Raw genomic sequence first — 13,374 nt, 5'->3', positions numbered from 1 at the left:
TTATGCATGGGGCCAGTTTCATTCTTTCACATTCTCGACATTTATTGCAACATAAAAAATGACTTGCATCAACATTTTACTTTCTATTGAGCATAAAGATGTTTATGTAGCCACGTGGCAGCCGCATTTTAAGATGAAACTCCTCTCAGGTTTAGATTGACCAATGGAGTAAGGTAAAACAAAAGAATGCTATGGGGTAGATTTACTCTTTGAACCGGATTTAGTATAAGAAGTTTATAGACTATTAAAGTTTTATGTGGATTAGAGGAAACTGATAATGGTCATTAGTAAATATTCATAGCAGATGAGGTAATGATATCATTGTGTGACACCACTTGCCACAGTTTGGACACAACTATATTACAGCAGCATGGTGTTCAGTTGATAATTTAGCAATTATGCTGTCCCTTCCTTCCCCCAAGAAATGTCACCAATTCTACTGTAAGTGACTAATTTGACGGTTTTTGGAAAAACATGTGAAACTTTCAAATACTACCTCCCTCTGACTTTAATGTTAGATTTGGTCAAGATTCTTACTCAAAGTGTACAGTGGCTTTTTACGTTAGACAGGAATTGTTGTTTAGATGTAAGAGGGTACAATTCTTTTTCTCCTAGCAGAGGGGGACATAACTGAATGGAATCATAGCAGAGCATTTCTAAAATATTTGGCCATCGTTCCATTTTTTTCTCTCTGCAGCTTCCACAAAAAGCAACCTTTTATCGATATTGAAAAGGAGGCCATGGAATTATATGGTAGAGACAAAATTAGGACTGTTGTTGTAGTTACAGTACCTCCAGCATAAGGTGAAATTAGGTCTATAGTTTGTAATAATATTGTTGCAAGCTTCCACAATCTGTCTTCAGAACTTGAAGAAATTTTTTGAAACATTGGACGTCAGATCACAGAATGTGTTTTTCAGGGACTAAAGTCATCAGCGTGAATGTTGAATTTTGGGATGCCAGATTTGTCATTCTTAGCCACACTTACTATGCTTTGATGACTTGTAATTCTGTCATCCAGACTTCAAGAAAATTGAAAAAAGAAAACCACAGAAAAGTCCACTTTTTCAGTTGATGGTGTTCTTGCGGGGGAAGGGGGGAGGGGGTAATATGATGCCAATTTTGTGTTTAATGTTAAAACTTTTTTTTTTAATTCTCGTACCGTGGCATGTAGTATGATAGACAATCATTTTGCATACACCAGGACTGTGCCTTTGTAGGTGGGGTGGTATGCCATTCTTGCATCAGTTTAACCTCCTTATTACCACTACTTCAAAATACAATTGACTTCACAAGCCTGATGGTCACCTGTGGTATTGACTCAATTTTCCTCAAACATATTGTAGATTCAGTGAATGTAGCGAAGGTAGTAAAATCTTCAGTGAAAGTTTTAGGAACATCTGATGACACATATAGTAGTTGTCAGTCCTTAAAGTTTTTGTCAATATTTATTGTTACTAAATTATTACCATATATATCATCATCATCATTATTATGTGCTGAAATGAGCGGCAGTATCTGTATGGTGTCACAGTGAAATAAGTTACATGCATGTGGTATTGTGGTGATCGCATGTTATGCACACCTGCAGAATGAGGCACCTTGTGTGCACTACATGTATTGTGGTATGTCCCTATTTCTTTTGCCATGGATGCCTGTTGATCATTGTTGCCAATTTAAGCATGCATGGGAGCATGGGATCACTCTCTTCTGTATTTTCAATTTGTACCTGCAATCTTTATAGGTTTCATTACTGTCCTTCGTTGCGTGTATGTGCAATAAAGAGTTTTTTCTGGATGTCAAATACGATTTACATTTTGTGAAGTTGTTATGCTCACAATTGAGCAGGTTTAGAATGATTTGGAAAAAAATACACACACACACACACATACACACACACACATACACCAAAAACTACTTGTTGGAATGCTGTCCAATTTCGTATTGATATGTCTGAGAATGATATCCTAATCGCTGTGAGGTTATGTTTCACTACAGAAACAATTTTCACGTTGGGCATATCAAATCAGCATACTATACGAACATGTTTTTGTATAATAAAGCGAAATGACCATGGGAAAAACTTTATGTATTTTAGAACTGTAAAAAATGTAACAAAGTCCTTCCTTCTGTCCTTCAAAGAGTGCTTGTGAGTTTTGGTAGGGAAAAGAAATCAACTGAATGTAATTAGGGCACACTCATGGCTGCTTCTTGTTTGAAATACTTCCAAATGTGTAGAATGTATAATCTGACGTTATGGCCTCCCCTTTTGCAGCCTGGGCCCCAGTTTAGCGAGAGTGACAGCGATGACGACGTCGGCATGCGGAATCCTTCTCTGTCAAGGTCGCCGGAGCACGGTGCAGGGTCCATTGACAAGTCCGTGGGCAAGTTGTTTCCGGGACGGAACATCCTGCAGTCTGGCTGGTGTGTGAAACAGGGAGCTGTGGTAAGGAGAGGTGGAAAATTCATAATGTGCATGTGCATATGGGGGGATGGGGGAGGGGGAGGATGGGGAAATCAGGGTAGACAAGAGAATTGGAAGAAAGCATGACTAAGTTTTTGCTATTTAACTCAAGTAGTGCTCTCAAGATTTTTTTTTTTTTTTTTGCCTGCTAGTCTTATCCATTTTCCCTAGCCAAACCTGGCTTGAGGTGACTTGATCAATTTTCCCATCCTTTGTTGCTCCTTAGAGTGATGCAGTTTGGATCTGTTAAGTGAAATTCTTACTCTTGAGTTTCTGGCAGGTTGTTAGTTTAGAACACTGCACAATAGTCATAGAGTTAGGGCTGTTTGGTTGACAACTAACAAAGTTTATTTTTTTTTATTTTCTAGGTTTGAAGTTAGAACTGTAGGGAAGACTGTATTCTCGTTATGAATCTAATGTCATTGTTTGTCAATCTGGAAGTTCCAGTCACCCATTCAAAAATTGCCCTGGGGGGTGTTTCATAAAGCTGTTCATAAAGTTACAAACAACTTACGAGCAACTGGTGATCAGTTCTGATGTGCTATACTTATCAGAATTTCCATAAGTCAGCACAAGCACTGATCACCAGTTGCTCGTAAGTCGTTCGTAACTTTACGAACAACTTTACGAAACACCCCCCTGGTCTGAATTGAAGTAAATGAGGCAATGTAAGCGCTCCAGGGTGGGGGAGTTGAGGGGAGAGGACTGGGGGTAGGGAAGAAGAGAGGATGGGAGGGGAGAGCGAGGGAATGGGAGGGAGAGGGAATGGGAGGGGAGGGAGAAAGGAGGAGAGGGGAAGGTGAGAAGGATGGGAGTGGAGAGAGAAGAGACAGGGAAGGGAGATGGAAGGGAGGGAAAGAGGAGGGGAGGGGAAGGGAGGGGGAGAGATAGAGAAGAAGGGATTGGTGGGAAGGGAAGGGGGAGAGACAGACCCTGCATTCAGGCTAGGTCACGTGTTGTAGAAATCCCACCCCCCCCCCCCCCACCCCTACCCCCACCCCAAAACATAGTTTTGATGGTCATGGGGAATTCTGCTATTGTTTTCTTCAGAGACAAAATTTGGAGAGGAGGCGACCTTGGGCTTGAAATTGATAGCTCCCAGGTGAATTCATCAAATGTGCACATGCACGATCTCTGTTCTCAAATGGCAGGGCACTCCTCTTCAGCGCCAAGCAAATTTCGATTGTCCCTGCAGCTGAGGGACACTCAAAAGAATTGTGGACAGTCGGCCACAAAAAAGATTTCTCTTTCTCAAATAAAGAGGTTCTTTCCTGACGGTACCAGAGATGCAGACAGGTCCTTATTCTAAATGCAGGGATAAAGAATGGGAGGAGTCACAGAGGGGAGGGAGAGGGTTCGAATCAGATTGGGGGGGAGGGGGGGGGGGTGTCAAGTTGTCAGCCTGTTCCAGATTTCCATCACATTGTATACATATTGAATACTTCTGTATCAAAACGACATGAAATGATGAACAGCAGGCTGTTCAGCACTTTGATAAAGAGATCATGATCTCATACTCAAAAGGTGTAGAGATGCATTTTATCATGTCTGGTAGATAAGTGCATCTTTATGTTAGAATTCAAAATCTTAGTTGGCAGAATATCATTCCTAAAAGGAGTAATAATAATAGTAATAATATAGACAGACATAACATGCAACATATCCTCTCAAAGGTGCTCAAGGCGCTCCATTTGGTTATAAACATTCGGTCATGAGGAGTAATTCAATTCCTGGGTAAAATATTCTTCCAACAGCATTAAAAGTCATGGTAGATTCAGGATCAAATTTTTGATTGGTATTTGTATTGGTTGTTGTTGTTTTTTTAATCAGAGTCCACATTATCAAAGAAAATATACCAAAACCATAATTTTCCTTTGCAAAGTGATTTATTAGGATCACAAAGTTTTCAAGTGAATACATCAGCTAAATATCTGTGATGTTGTCTGTCTGGTTTTCAGAGAAAAAGCTGGAAAAGAAGGTACTTCATCCTCGATGATCAAGGAATCTCTTATTACAAGTCAGATCAAGTAAGTGATGTAAATATGCAAAGTGACATCCAGATTGGAGTGCCCTTGGCCTTACAGTGCCTATGTCGTATTTTACTCAACCTTGGACAAGCAGTGAGAGGCAAGTGTTCAAAACTCATATAGGTGCATTTTAAGGAAAGTGAGGGTGACAAGCAACCTGTCTACATTTGCCTAAAAACAGATGCCTTGTTTAAGATGAGAAGGCAAGAAGAAAGTGGTTGAAACTTGCCAAAGCACTCTGAGCAGGACAAGAGAATGAGAAGGTGACTTGTCAAAACTAACCGAGGTGCCTTGTTCAGGACATGAGAGGCGAGAAAACAACTTGCCAAAAAATTCACTTTGCCACCTTGATCAAGGTTAAAAGACCCAAACTCATCAGTGCCTTTTTCGTGACGAGAGAGAGAAGGTGACTCTTTAAGGGTGAGAAGGGTAACTCTGCTACAACTCACCTGGGCAATTTGCTAAAAATCTTGTACCCTGAAGGTGCCTTGTTCAGGGTAAGATGATGACTATTCAGAACTTGCCAAGCACCTTGCTTTAAACAGGAAGTCGTCTTGATGACTTGGTAAATTTCAACAAGGAGTGTGTTTTGTTTTGATGTAAATCGTTTGGACTGACCCAAGTCTGGACTGAGCAATGTTGTGTGTAAGCATACCATCCCCTCTAGCACGAGGCAGAACACTCTGTCCCTCGGATAGGACAATATGGAGGTCCCGTGTATGAGAGAGTAACAACTCATGCACGTAAAAGATCCCGCTTCATTCATTCATCGTAAAGAGCAGGGTGTTTAACCCGGTGAAGTGCTCCCACCTCAAATCCAACTGGACCCCATGGAAGACCAGCTTAGTATAGCTGAATATGGGCTATCCAGCCATCTTCTCAGATGGAAAATGAACAAACAAAAAACAAACAAACAAACAAACAAATACTTTTAATCTGTATCAGTACCTTCTATACCAAACCAAATGTTGCTCATTTAAGGGCTTGGGTCACACTGACTGCAGTGCCACTTACTGCACAAAGCTAATAATCTATGGAAAGTAGCTTTGCAGCTGAATGTCAAGCATGGCTTTATGACTTGTGAATACATATTTCTTTCTTTCTTTTTTTTAAATTTATGTTTTTTGTTGTTTTACTCTGCAGGAGAAGATACACATCCGAAGCATTCCACTGAAGGAGATCTCCTCTTGTAGAATATCAGAACATGGGTAAGTCTGGAGGCAGTGAAAGACAAGTTCTGGGAGGCAGACGCTGTACTGACGTAAATGCCGTGGGCCCACGCCGTCCCCCAGTTCCACACAGTGTATTCCATGTCGTCCCCCGGTGCCTGTAATGTGACCCGTCCTTCACCACAGAGCTCGAAACTGAATCTGTGCTGTGGTGAAATGGGGCAGCCACTTGATAAGGCAATGTAATACAAGTAACCCAGAAATACAGACGGATACACATATCTTTTATCATCACCACCTACTGCTGTCTGTCAGCTAAGGCATAGCAAAAACTTTTTATGGAATCTGAACATTAGAAAGGCTTAAGCAAGTATGTAAATGTGAACTTTATAGTCTTCATTACATCATGACAGCTCACAAAAGAATCATGTTGACATGTATGACTAGGATTTACAGAGTCACATTTATTTCACTTATATTAAAGGAATGGTAAAGTATTGGTTGAGGTGAGGATTTCCCTTTTAACTTTTTGTAAGATACTAAGATAGCACTCTATGTAATGCTAAAGAGCATATAATTTTAAGAGGAATTCAAAGTTTAGTTGATGAAAATTGATTTTGAATGGCTGAGGTATCCAAAAAGAAAGAAGAACAAAGTGATCTTAATAAAAGGTGGGTCCCACCTTTTCTTAGCATCGCTTTGTTTTGGATATCTCAGCCATTTCAAAACCAATTTCCATCAAATAAATTTTGAATTCCTCATAGAATTATATGGTTTTTTATATTTTATAAAAGATTTCTCATTATCTTGAAAAATCATCATAAAAAAACATTGAAAACCAGAAGCACCATCTCAACCGAAACTGTACCATCCCTTTAAAAAAGATGGAATTTGATGAAGATTTTGTTTGTCAGTGGGAAGCGTCTGAGGGTGATGACATTATCACCTCATCTGATATTATTGTGAATGTGCAAACCAATAATTCAGAATTCCCACAACTGTTTTGTACAATGCCTGATCTTTCAGTGATACTTCTATGTGGAGTGACCATGGAGTGGCACATCACTCTGACCTCTGACCTCTGACCTCTGACCTCTGACCCTTTTCCTCCCTCTTGATTTTCTCTCTCATTCAGACCCAGCATTCAGAGGGACAACCTGTTTGAGATTGTCAGTGCGTTACGGACGTTCTATGTACAGGTATTCAGATATCGGATATAAGATTGATAACACAAATACAAGACGACTGTTTTATTTGGATGATCTATCACTTGGTCTACTCCCACTTCATCTAATAGCCATTTGTGACCCTGCACCTCAAAACAAACAAAAAGTCGCCAGACATGAATTTTTAGTTAAGACCATATTCTGAAAGAGCAGACTTTAAGCTTTAAAATGATGTATAACTCAAATCAAATAGACTCTCCTAACCTATCTAAATATTACAAAGAAAGCACAAACTCAGGAAAAGTGTGAACTGAGAAAAGAGGCTCTGAAGTACAGTGTCTATTCAAGCGCTGAATCTTTGCCAAACCGTGCTGGCTGTGCGATGAATGGGACAAAAAACAGGAAGTAAACCACCAGAGTAACAACAATGAAGGGATTATCAGATTAAACTGAAATTAAGCATGCCTCATTAACACATTCTGTCCATAATCAATGCCAACTTTCAAAGCAGTAGCACTATCCTTTCAAAAGTTATTAGAGTTGAAAGTGAAGAGTGTGGACAAGGTTTTTCAGAAAATGAAAAAGGGATTCTAAAGACACACCTAATCACACTATTCTACCAAAAATGTTTGAGATAAACTGCTAAAAGAACACACTTTCCTGCCCGTTTTATGATACCAAATTTTAGCATAATGTAAAAGAAGACCCGCTCTTTCAGAAAATATGAAAAAGTCAAGTTCGGCTAGGTTGACCCATTTCACTTATTTTCAGTCCTCACCCTAAATCAGTGTGTGCGACTTTATGTTCATTTTGAGGTGCACGGTCACATTTAGTCTCAACCCACGTGGTCTAATCCAATTTTGTCTACAACCAGTTCGTCTAACAACCATTTAGTCCAATTGCCACTTAGCCTCATTACCAGTTCGTCTACTCCTAGATGGGCTATGCCCATTTCGTCTAGTACCCACAGCTTATTAGACAAAATGAAAAAAAAAATCCAAGGAGTCAAAATTACAATTAGACCATCTGGTCATTAGAGGAAATGATAATTAGCCAAACTGGACATTAGACCAAGTGAGGATTAGACCAAACGGGCATTAGACGAAATTGATAGTAGACCAAATGAGTTTAGCCGTAGTGGTATTAGACAAAGTGGGAAGTAGACGATCTGATAGTAGACCAAGTGGCGATAAACTTTTTATTTGTTACTCAGAAAAATATGTATTTTTAGATGAAATTAACATGTTCATGATCACTGTGTAGTCTAAGTTGTGCCGATTAAAACACTGGTTAGTAAACCAGTTTTGCCCCTTTACTATGTAGGAATTGATTATTTATGTGAATTTTTATCTGTTTATGTATTAATTGATAGATAATGATTAGCTGAAGATGTAGTTGTATTGGTAGATAAGTTTATAAAGGTGTATATTATGTGTGTATATATATATATATGTATATATATATATATATATATATATATATATATATATATATATATATATATATATACATATACATATATATATATATATATTTAGTTTTTTGCCATGAGAATGCATTTGGCCCAAGTGTGTGTGTATCCATTACATTTCATTACATTATATTGTATTACTACATTTATGTAGCACATTTTCTGTATGCGAATATGTTCAAATGCGCTTTACTATTGGATCATTAATGAAACAAGTGAGTTTTTAGATGTTTTTTGAAGATGATAAGAGATTGCTGGTTGCGGAGATTACTGTTATAAATATTTACTTGTGTTAAAGTAAAAGAAGAGATGTCCCCAGAACAAACACAATGTATCACAATGAAAGAGCCAACCAAGTACTAACAGATACCCCAATGTAGCCTGAAGGAAATCAAGTGCAGATGATTAGAGTGAATTCTTTATTCAAGGAAATGACAAAGCGATCCAAAGTTTTGAAGCCCTTTTGTACTCTGAAACTTTCCAGTTCTGATGATTCCTCTGTTTTTAATGCCTGTTGCCAAGCAACTAATATATTGTGCTTATCTGTTTGGGGGAAAATGAGCAGTGTAGATCTTTATTTATTTTTATGTTTTCGCCTGCCACTCCTGGGGGAGCTGTGACACAGATGTACAAATTTATCTGCTCCATCACTGGAAAAAGATGTTCGGAGATGCATAGTACCAGAAGTCTGAGAGAAAGATGAAGTCATCATCTTGAAAATTTATCAAGTCCAGATGTCCTAACTGTGCATTTTTCTTGACATCTTTTTGACAACATGTTGGCAAAGTATTGCAGGAGAGTAATATGATTTGATATCTTTAGAAATAATTTGCTACCTTTAGGAAATGGGGAGAATATGTAATAGAATTGTCATGATATGACAATTCAGCTCCAGAAACCCATTTTTTTATGGTTTGGTGCTGTTTCTTTAAATTTGGATATTTTCTGTTCATACCAACTGTTTCATATGGAAGAGTTAATAAAAACAACATCAACAAACAAATATTTTATGGAAGCCTCTGTTTATATGGAATTCTTAAGTGCAGGATTTTCTAATGTTTCTTATGTGGTAAACGTATGAATAATTCTTAAATTGGCAACATGTTTAAGAAGATCATATTTCTTATTTCTCTGTCAAATTGGCACATTTTTGAAAACTCCCTTGTAAAGTTAGTGCAGATTAAGCGGCTCTAACCAACTCCACCTAATATTTTTCCAATGCAGGACATGCAGTAAAAAATTATGTTTTGCCAATTTGATGAAGACAAAGCTGATAATTTCCACAGGAGATTTACACAAGGGCCTGATGAGTTTCAGTAAGAGTATGAGCCATCTAGTCGTGCATTATCTCTGCAACGTTGCAGGAACTGATGAATGAGAATGATGCTTCTTCCCGCAGGCATATTCACCGGACGAGATGGAGTCATGGGTTCAAGCCATCAACAATGCTGTTGCTGCCAAAAAGAGAAGCTTAGAGCAGAGCGTAAGTATTAGTGCCATCATCGCAATTTTGGCATCATCAAGATTTGCCGTCTTTGCTTTGATTTTTTTTTTTAATGTAACATGCAAATTGGTAGATGACACCCAGAACAAAGCAAAAACAAAAGCAAAATAACAGCAACAATTGCCAAGATAATTGCTGTTTGTTACAGTATTCGTGGAGGAACACTTCATATGAAGCAAATGGTTGTTACTTGTTCAAGATGACTGAGGTGGACAAGAAAAAAAGTATTGAAAACAAAAGATAAATTATTAGTTTTTCACAGTTTTTGTTGTGGATTATTGGATGTAGAGTTACAGGGTACTAATGAAACAACAGCTAGCAAGCTTCAAGCAATTTGCAGTTTAAAATCATATCTCATCACATATTTCTGGAGTAAGATGCTGTAAAATGATGAATAGATTTCATAGTTTGGTCAAATTGAAAGGTGACCATTCACCATTGATTCCTGGTCATGTTTATTGATGTGATATTGTTAATACATTCTGTACCAAAGAGTACATAAATATATACTGTATATAATTATATGCAATTTGATGGGTATCTGTGGCTATGTTTAGAAATGCTTCATGTCTTTAACTTTGAAACATCATGCTGATTATCTTAGATGCAGCTTTGCAAATGTATGTTTTGCAGATCTTTTTGCAGTTAGGAAAGTTAGGAATATATATGATATATAGTTAGGAATATGGGAATATAATATATATAAATAATATATATAATTGAATATAATATAAATAATGAATATAATATAAATGAAGGAATATAATAAATGAAGAATATGATTCTTTCTGTTTGAGATTATTCTACCCGATGCTTCTTTTTCTTAAAAGAGCAGAGAATTCAAGAAATATCTGCAATGTGACTAGGAGCAAAAAGAGTATGAACAATCGCTAGAAAAAAATATTGTTCTCTTTTGCATGGAAGTCATAAGATATAATGACAAGAGTTTGTGTCAATATTTCAACCAAAGCCTGCTGTTGACTCTATACCTGAAAGTGCACATTTTTACAACCCTTAATGTTTTGGTTCCATTTCAGTTCTCAGCTCTTTTGAGTCAGGAGGAAGAATATCTTTAAAATAAAACAAACAGAAAAGCCAGAGGTGGGAAGATTCTTATTGTAACAACATGTTGTAGGCTTAGATGTACATTTTTTTCTTTATTCTTACATATTCCACTGCCTTCATTTATTTGATTTGTCATTTTTTTACATTAGAATGACTGACAAGTATTTTCACATACCTGGTAGCTTTTGACAAGCTCCTCTCACAGCATAGTGTCAATAACATTGCATATCACAATAGTGCATTTTTCGTTGTTGTTGATTGATTTGTAAGTGATAGCATGACAAGGGTTTGTGCAAGTTGCATACTTGGAAATTAGCTCAGTGCCAGCCCTTCAAGGCCACAGCAAAGTTTCTGAAAACGAAAGCACAACAGAGTTTGCTGGGATGGATGTCTATGAAATAAAAAGAGAACTTCCAGATAGTGTCGCATTTGATTGGCTCTTCTCCCTACTGAATCTCCTGACTCACACAGTCATATATAGCAGATATCAACAAAATGAAAGTATGTTGTAAGAGAAAATGTTTAGAATTTTCTCAGGTTGGTTGTTTTATGAGATTGATGTGAACCCTGAGAATATGTAGCACTTGATTAGCACTTCACCTCACATCACCTTAGTCTCCTTCATAAAGTAGGCACAAGGGTCCATCAAACAGCCTGGTGTCACCACCGTCTGGCATTGTCCAATGGTTTTCCATGTCAGTGATGGGTTGTTGAGGCTTGTCCATCCTTTACCGCTGTCCATCCAACACTTGGTTTGACTGTCTCTGTGTCTGCCACCCCTCCAGGGCTCTCTGGAGGACAATCGTCGGAAGAATCGTTGAAAAGATTCATCTCATTGGAATGTCAACTGGATAAAAGTTCATTTTGCCACAATCAGCTGTAATTTACCTGTTTGATGAGACTTTCGCCTACTGGACCTGTAGGCTTCTTCAGATCGATTGCTACTGTGAGAGAGTTGTTTCGATGGATAAGGGAAGTCATCCACATTCACAAGCAACAAGGAAGAACTTTCAACCGAGACCTGGGGCAATACTTGCTTTCTTCAATCTACAATCCGATTCTCTCAGATCGGCGTGTGCCAGCTACGTTGGCTAGTAGGAAAACCACTCTCTCACAGTAGCGATCAATCTGAAGAAGCCTACAGATCCAGTAGGCGAAAGTCTCATCAAACAAGTAAAGTACAACTGATTGTGGCAAAATGAACTTTTATCCAATCTTAGGAAGATCCTTGTGGAGTATGACATGCTGAACCCTGATTGCTTCCTCCCCTTCACTGGACGAGGGATTCGTGGGAACCCTGTCGGTCATGTGACTGGGCTTCACGCACAATCATTTTGTCTCCCAGTCATTTTTGAGCAGATTCCGAGAAAGCTACCTGAAGCACTTTATCTCAGCCATCAAGATTTTTCTTGGAGGTCTTGGCTGTCATCGTTCCGATTTGTGCAACCACGTGGCAGAATGGAATCAACCAGCAAAGCGAACGCTTCGATCTTCGTAAGTGGAAAGCTGATGTCACTGCTCATCCATCCAGGTCTTACCGTGTTTTGCCAGGGATGATGTTGCAGTGAAGAAGCCTGGTTCAGATATCTCAGACATTGAGTACCTGTCTTTGGTGAAGATGATAGTAAGATTCTTGAAGGCATCTACTCACTCCAGCTGTTTTCCACCCATGTGAAACTTTGCCGTAGCGTTGTTTACACTGCCGACTATGACTCTACATTTATAGTCGGTACTATCTTCCATCCCATATGCACCCACCCTATTCATGCAAGGCTGTTTGCCACACTTTGGAGTTCCTTGTTGCGCCTCCCAACAGATCTGTGTCTCCTGAAGAGTTCAAGTTGATGTCAGTGTGGTAGCTGTAAAGTACTTGTGTCATGGTTCAAATTCGTGAAATTCTTCCGTCGAGATGTTTTCGTTGCAACTGATTGACAAATTGCCCTACATCGACGTAAATATGCACTGAATTAAACATCTCGATGGAAGAATTTCATGAATTTGAATAATTACGCAGTACCTGCTGCATGCTATAAGAAGTAGAACCAACACTTGCTGTCAGGAGGAAGCTCAGTGGTCTAGTGGAGATGACACCTGTCCGGCGATCAGAAGGTCATAGGTTTGAATCCTGCTCGAGTATGTACGCCCATGATTTCTTCTGTCATGGTGTTCTCCAGGAAGAGATTGTGGAGGATCAGTGAGAGCGAACAGCCTTCCGGGATTCTAACTGAGGTCTCACGGTGGCCTGCCAGCTGACTGTGGAGGAGGATCGCACCTGATGAAGGAGTTTTCTGTCACTTCCACGATCTAGATCAGACCCTCTTTGTTCATCCCAGGTGATGTAGCAGAAGTCAGCAAATGGTATCAACCAGGCATGCGGTGCCACATGGGCAAGAGATACCCCATCAATAGTGATATCGAGTGCATCCATTGAGCAGGCTGTAGTTGGTCATCACAGTGCCATGTCTGTCAGTTTGTGACTGTTAAATATTCTGCTATCGGCCTGCCAGA

The 13,374-nt window shown here is 38.9% G+C and overlaps 1 protein-coding gene across 1 annotated transcript in view; it reads left to right on the top strand.

The window, feature by feature from the left end:
• Positions 1–10,877, top strand: part of LOC139724381 (pleckstrin homology domain-containing family A member 1-like) — an 82,112-nt gene extending 71,235 nt beyond the window's left edge. Inside the window, exons 7-12 of the mRNA XM_071635527.1 lie at positions 2,276–2,446; positions 4,423–4,491; positions 5,635–5,699; positions 6,796–6,859; positions 9,697–9,780; positions 10,839–10,877. Coding sequence (XP_071491628.1) covers positions 2,276–2,446; positions 4,423–4,491; positions 5,635–5,699; positions 6,796–6,859; positions 9,697–9,780; positions 10,839–10,877 — 492 coding nt within the window. The remainder of the gene's footprint in view (positions 1–2,275; positions 2,447–4,422; positions 4,492–5,634; positions 5,700–6,795; positions 6,860–9,696; positions 9,781–10,838) is intronic.
• Positions 10,878–13,374: the final 2,497 nt, after the last annotated feature.

Source organism: Diadema antillarum, unplaced genomic scaffold (genome assembly GCF_040938485.1).
Source record: "Diadema antillarum isolate AM-2024a unplaced genomic scaffold, OU_Dant_1.0 scf00000212, whole genome shotgun sequence".
NCBI classification, from domain to species: domain Eukaryota; kingdom Metazoa; phylum Echinodermata; class Echinoidea; order Diadematoida; family Diadematidae; genus Diadema; species Diadema antillarum.
This window is presented reverse-complemented; position numbering and strand designations above follow the sequence as displayed.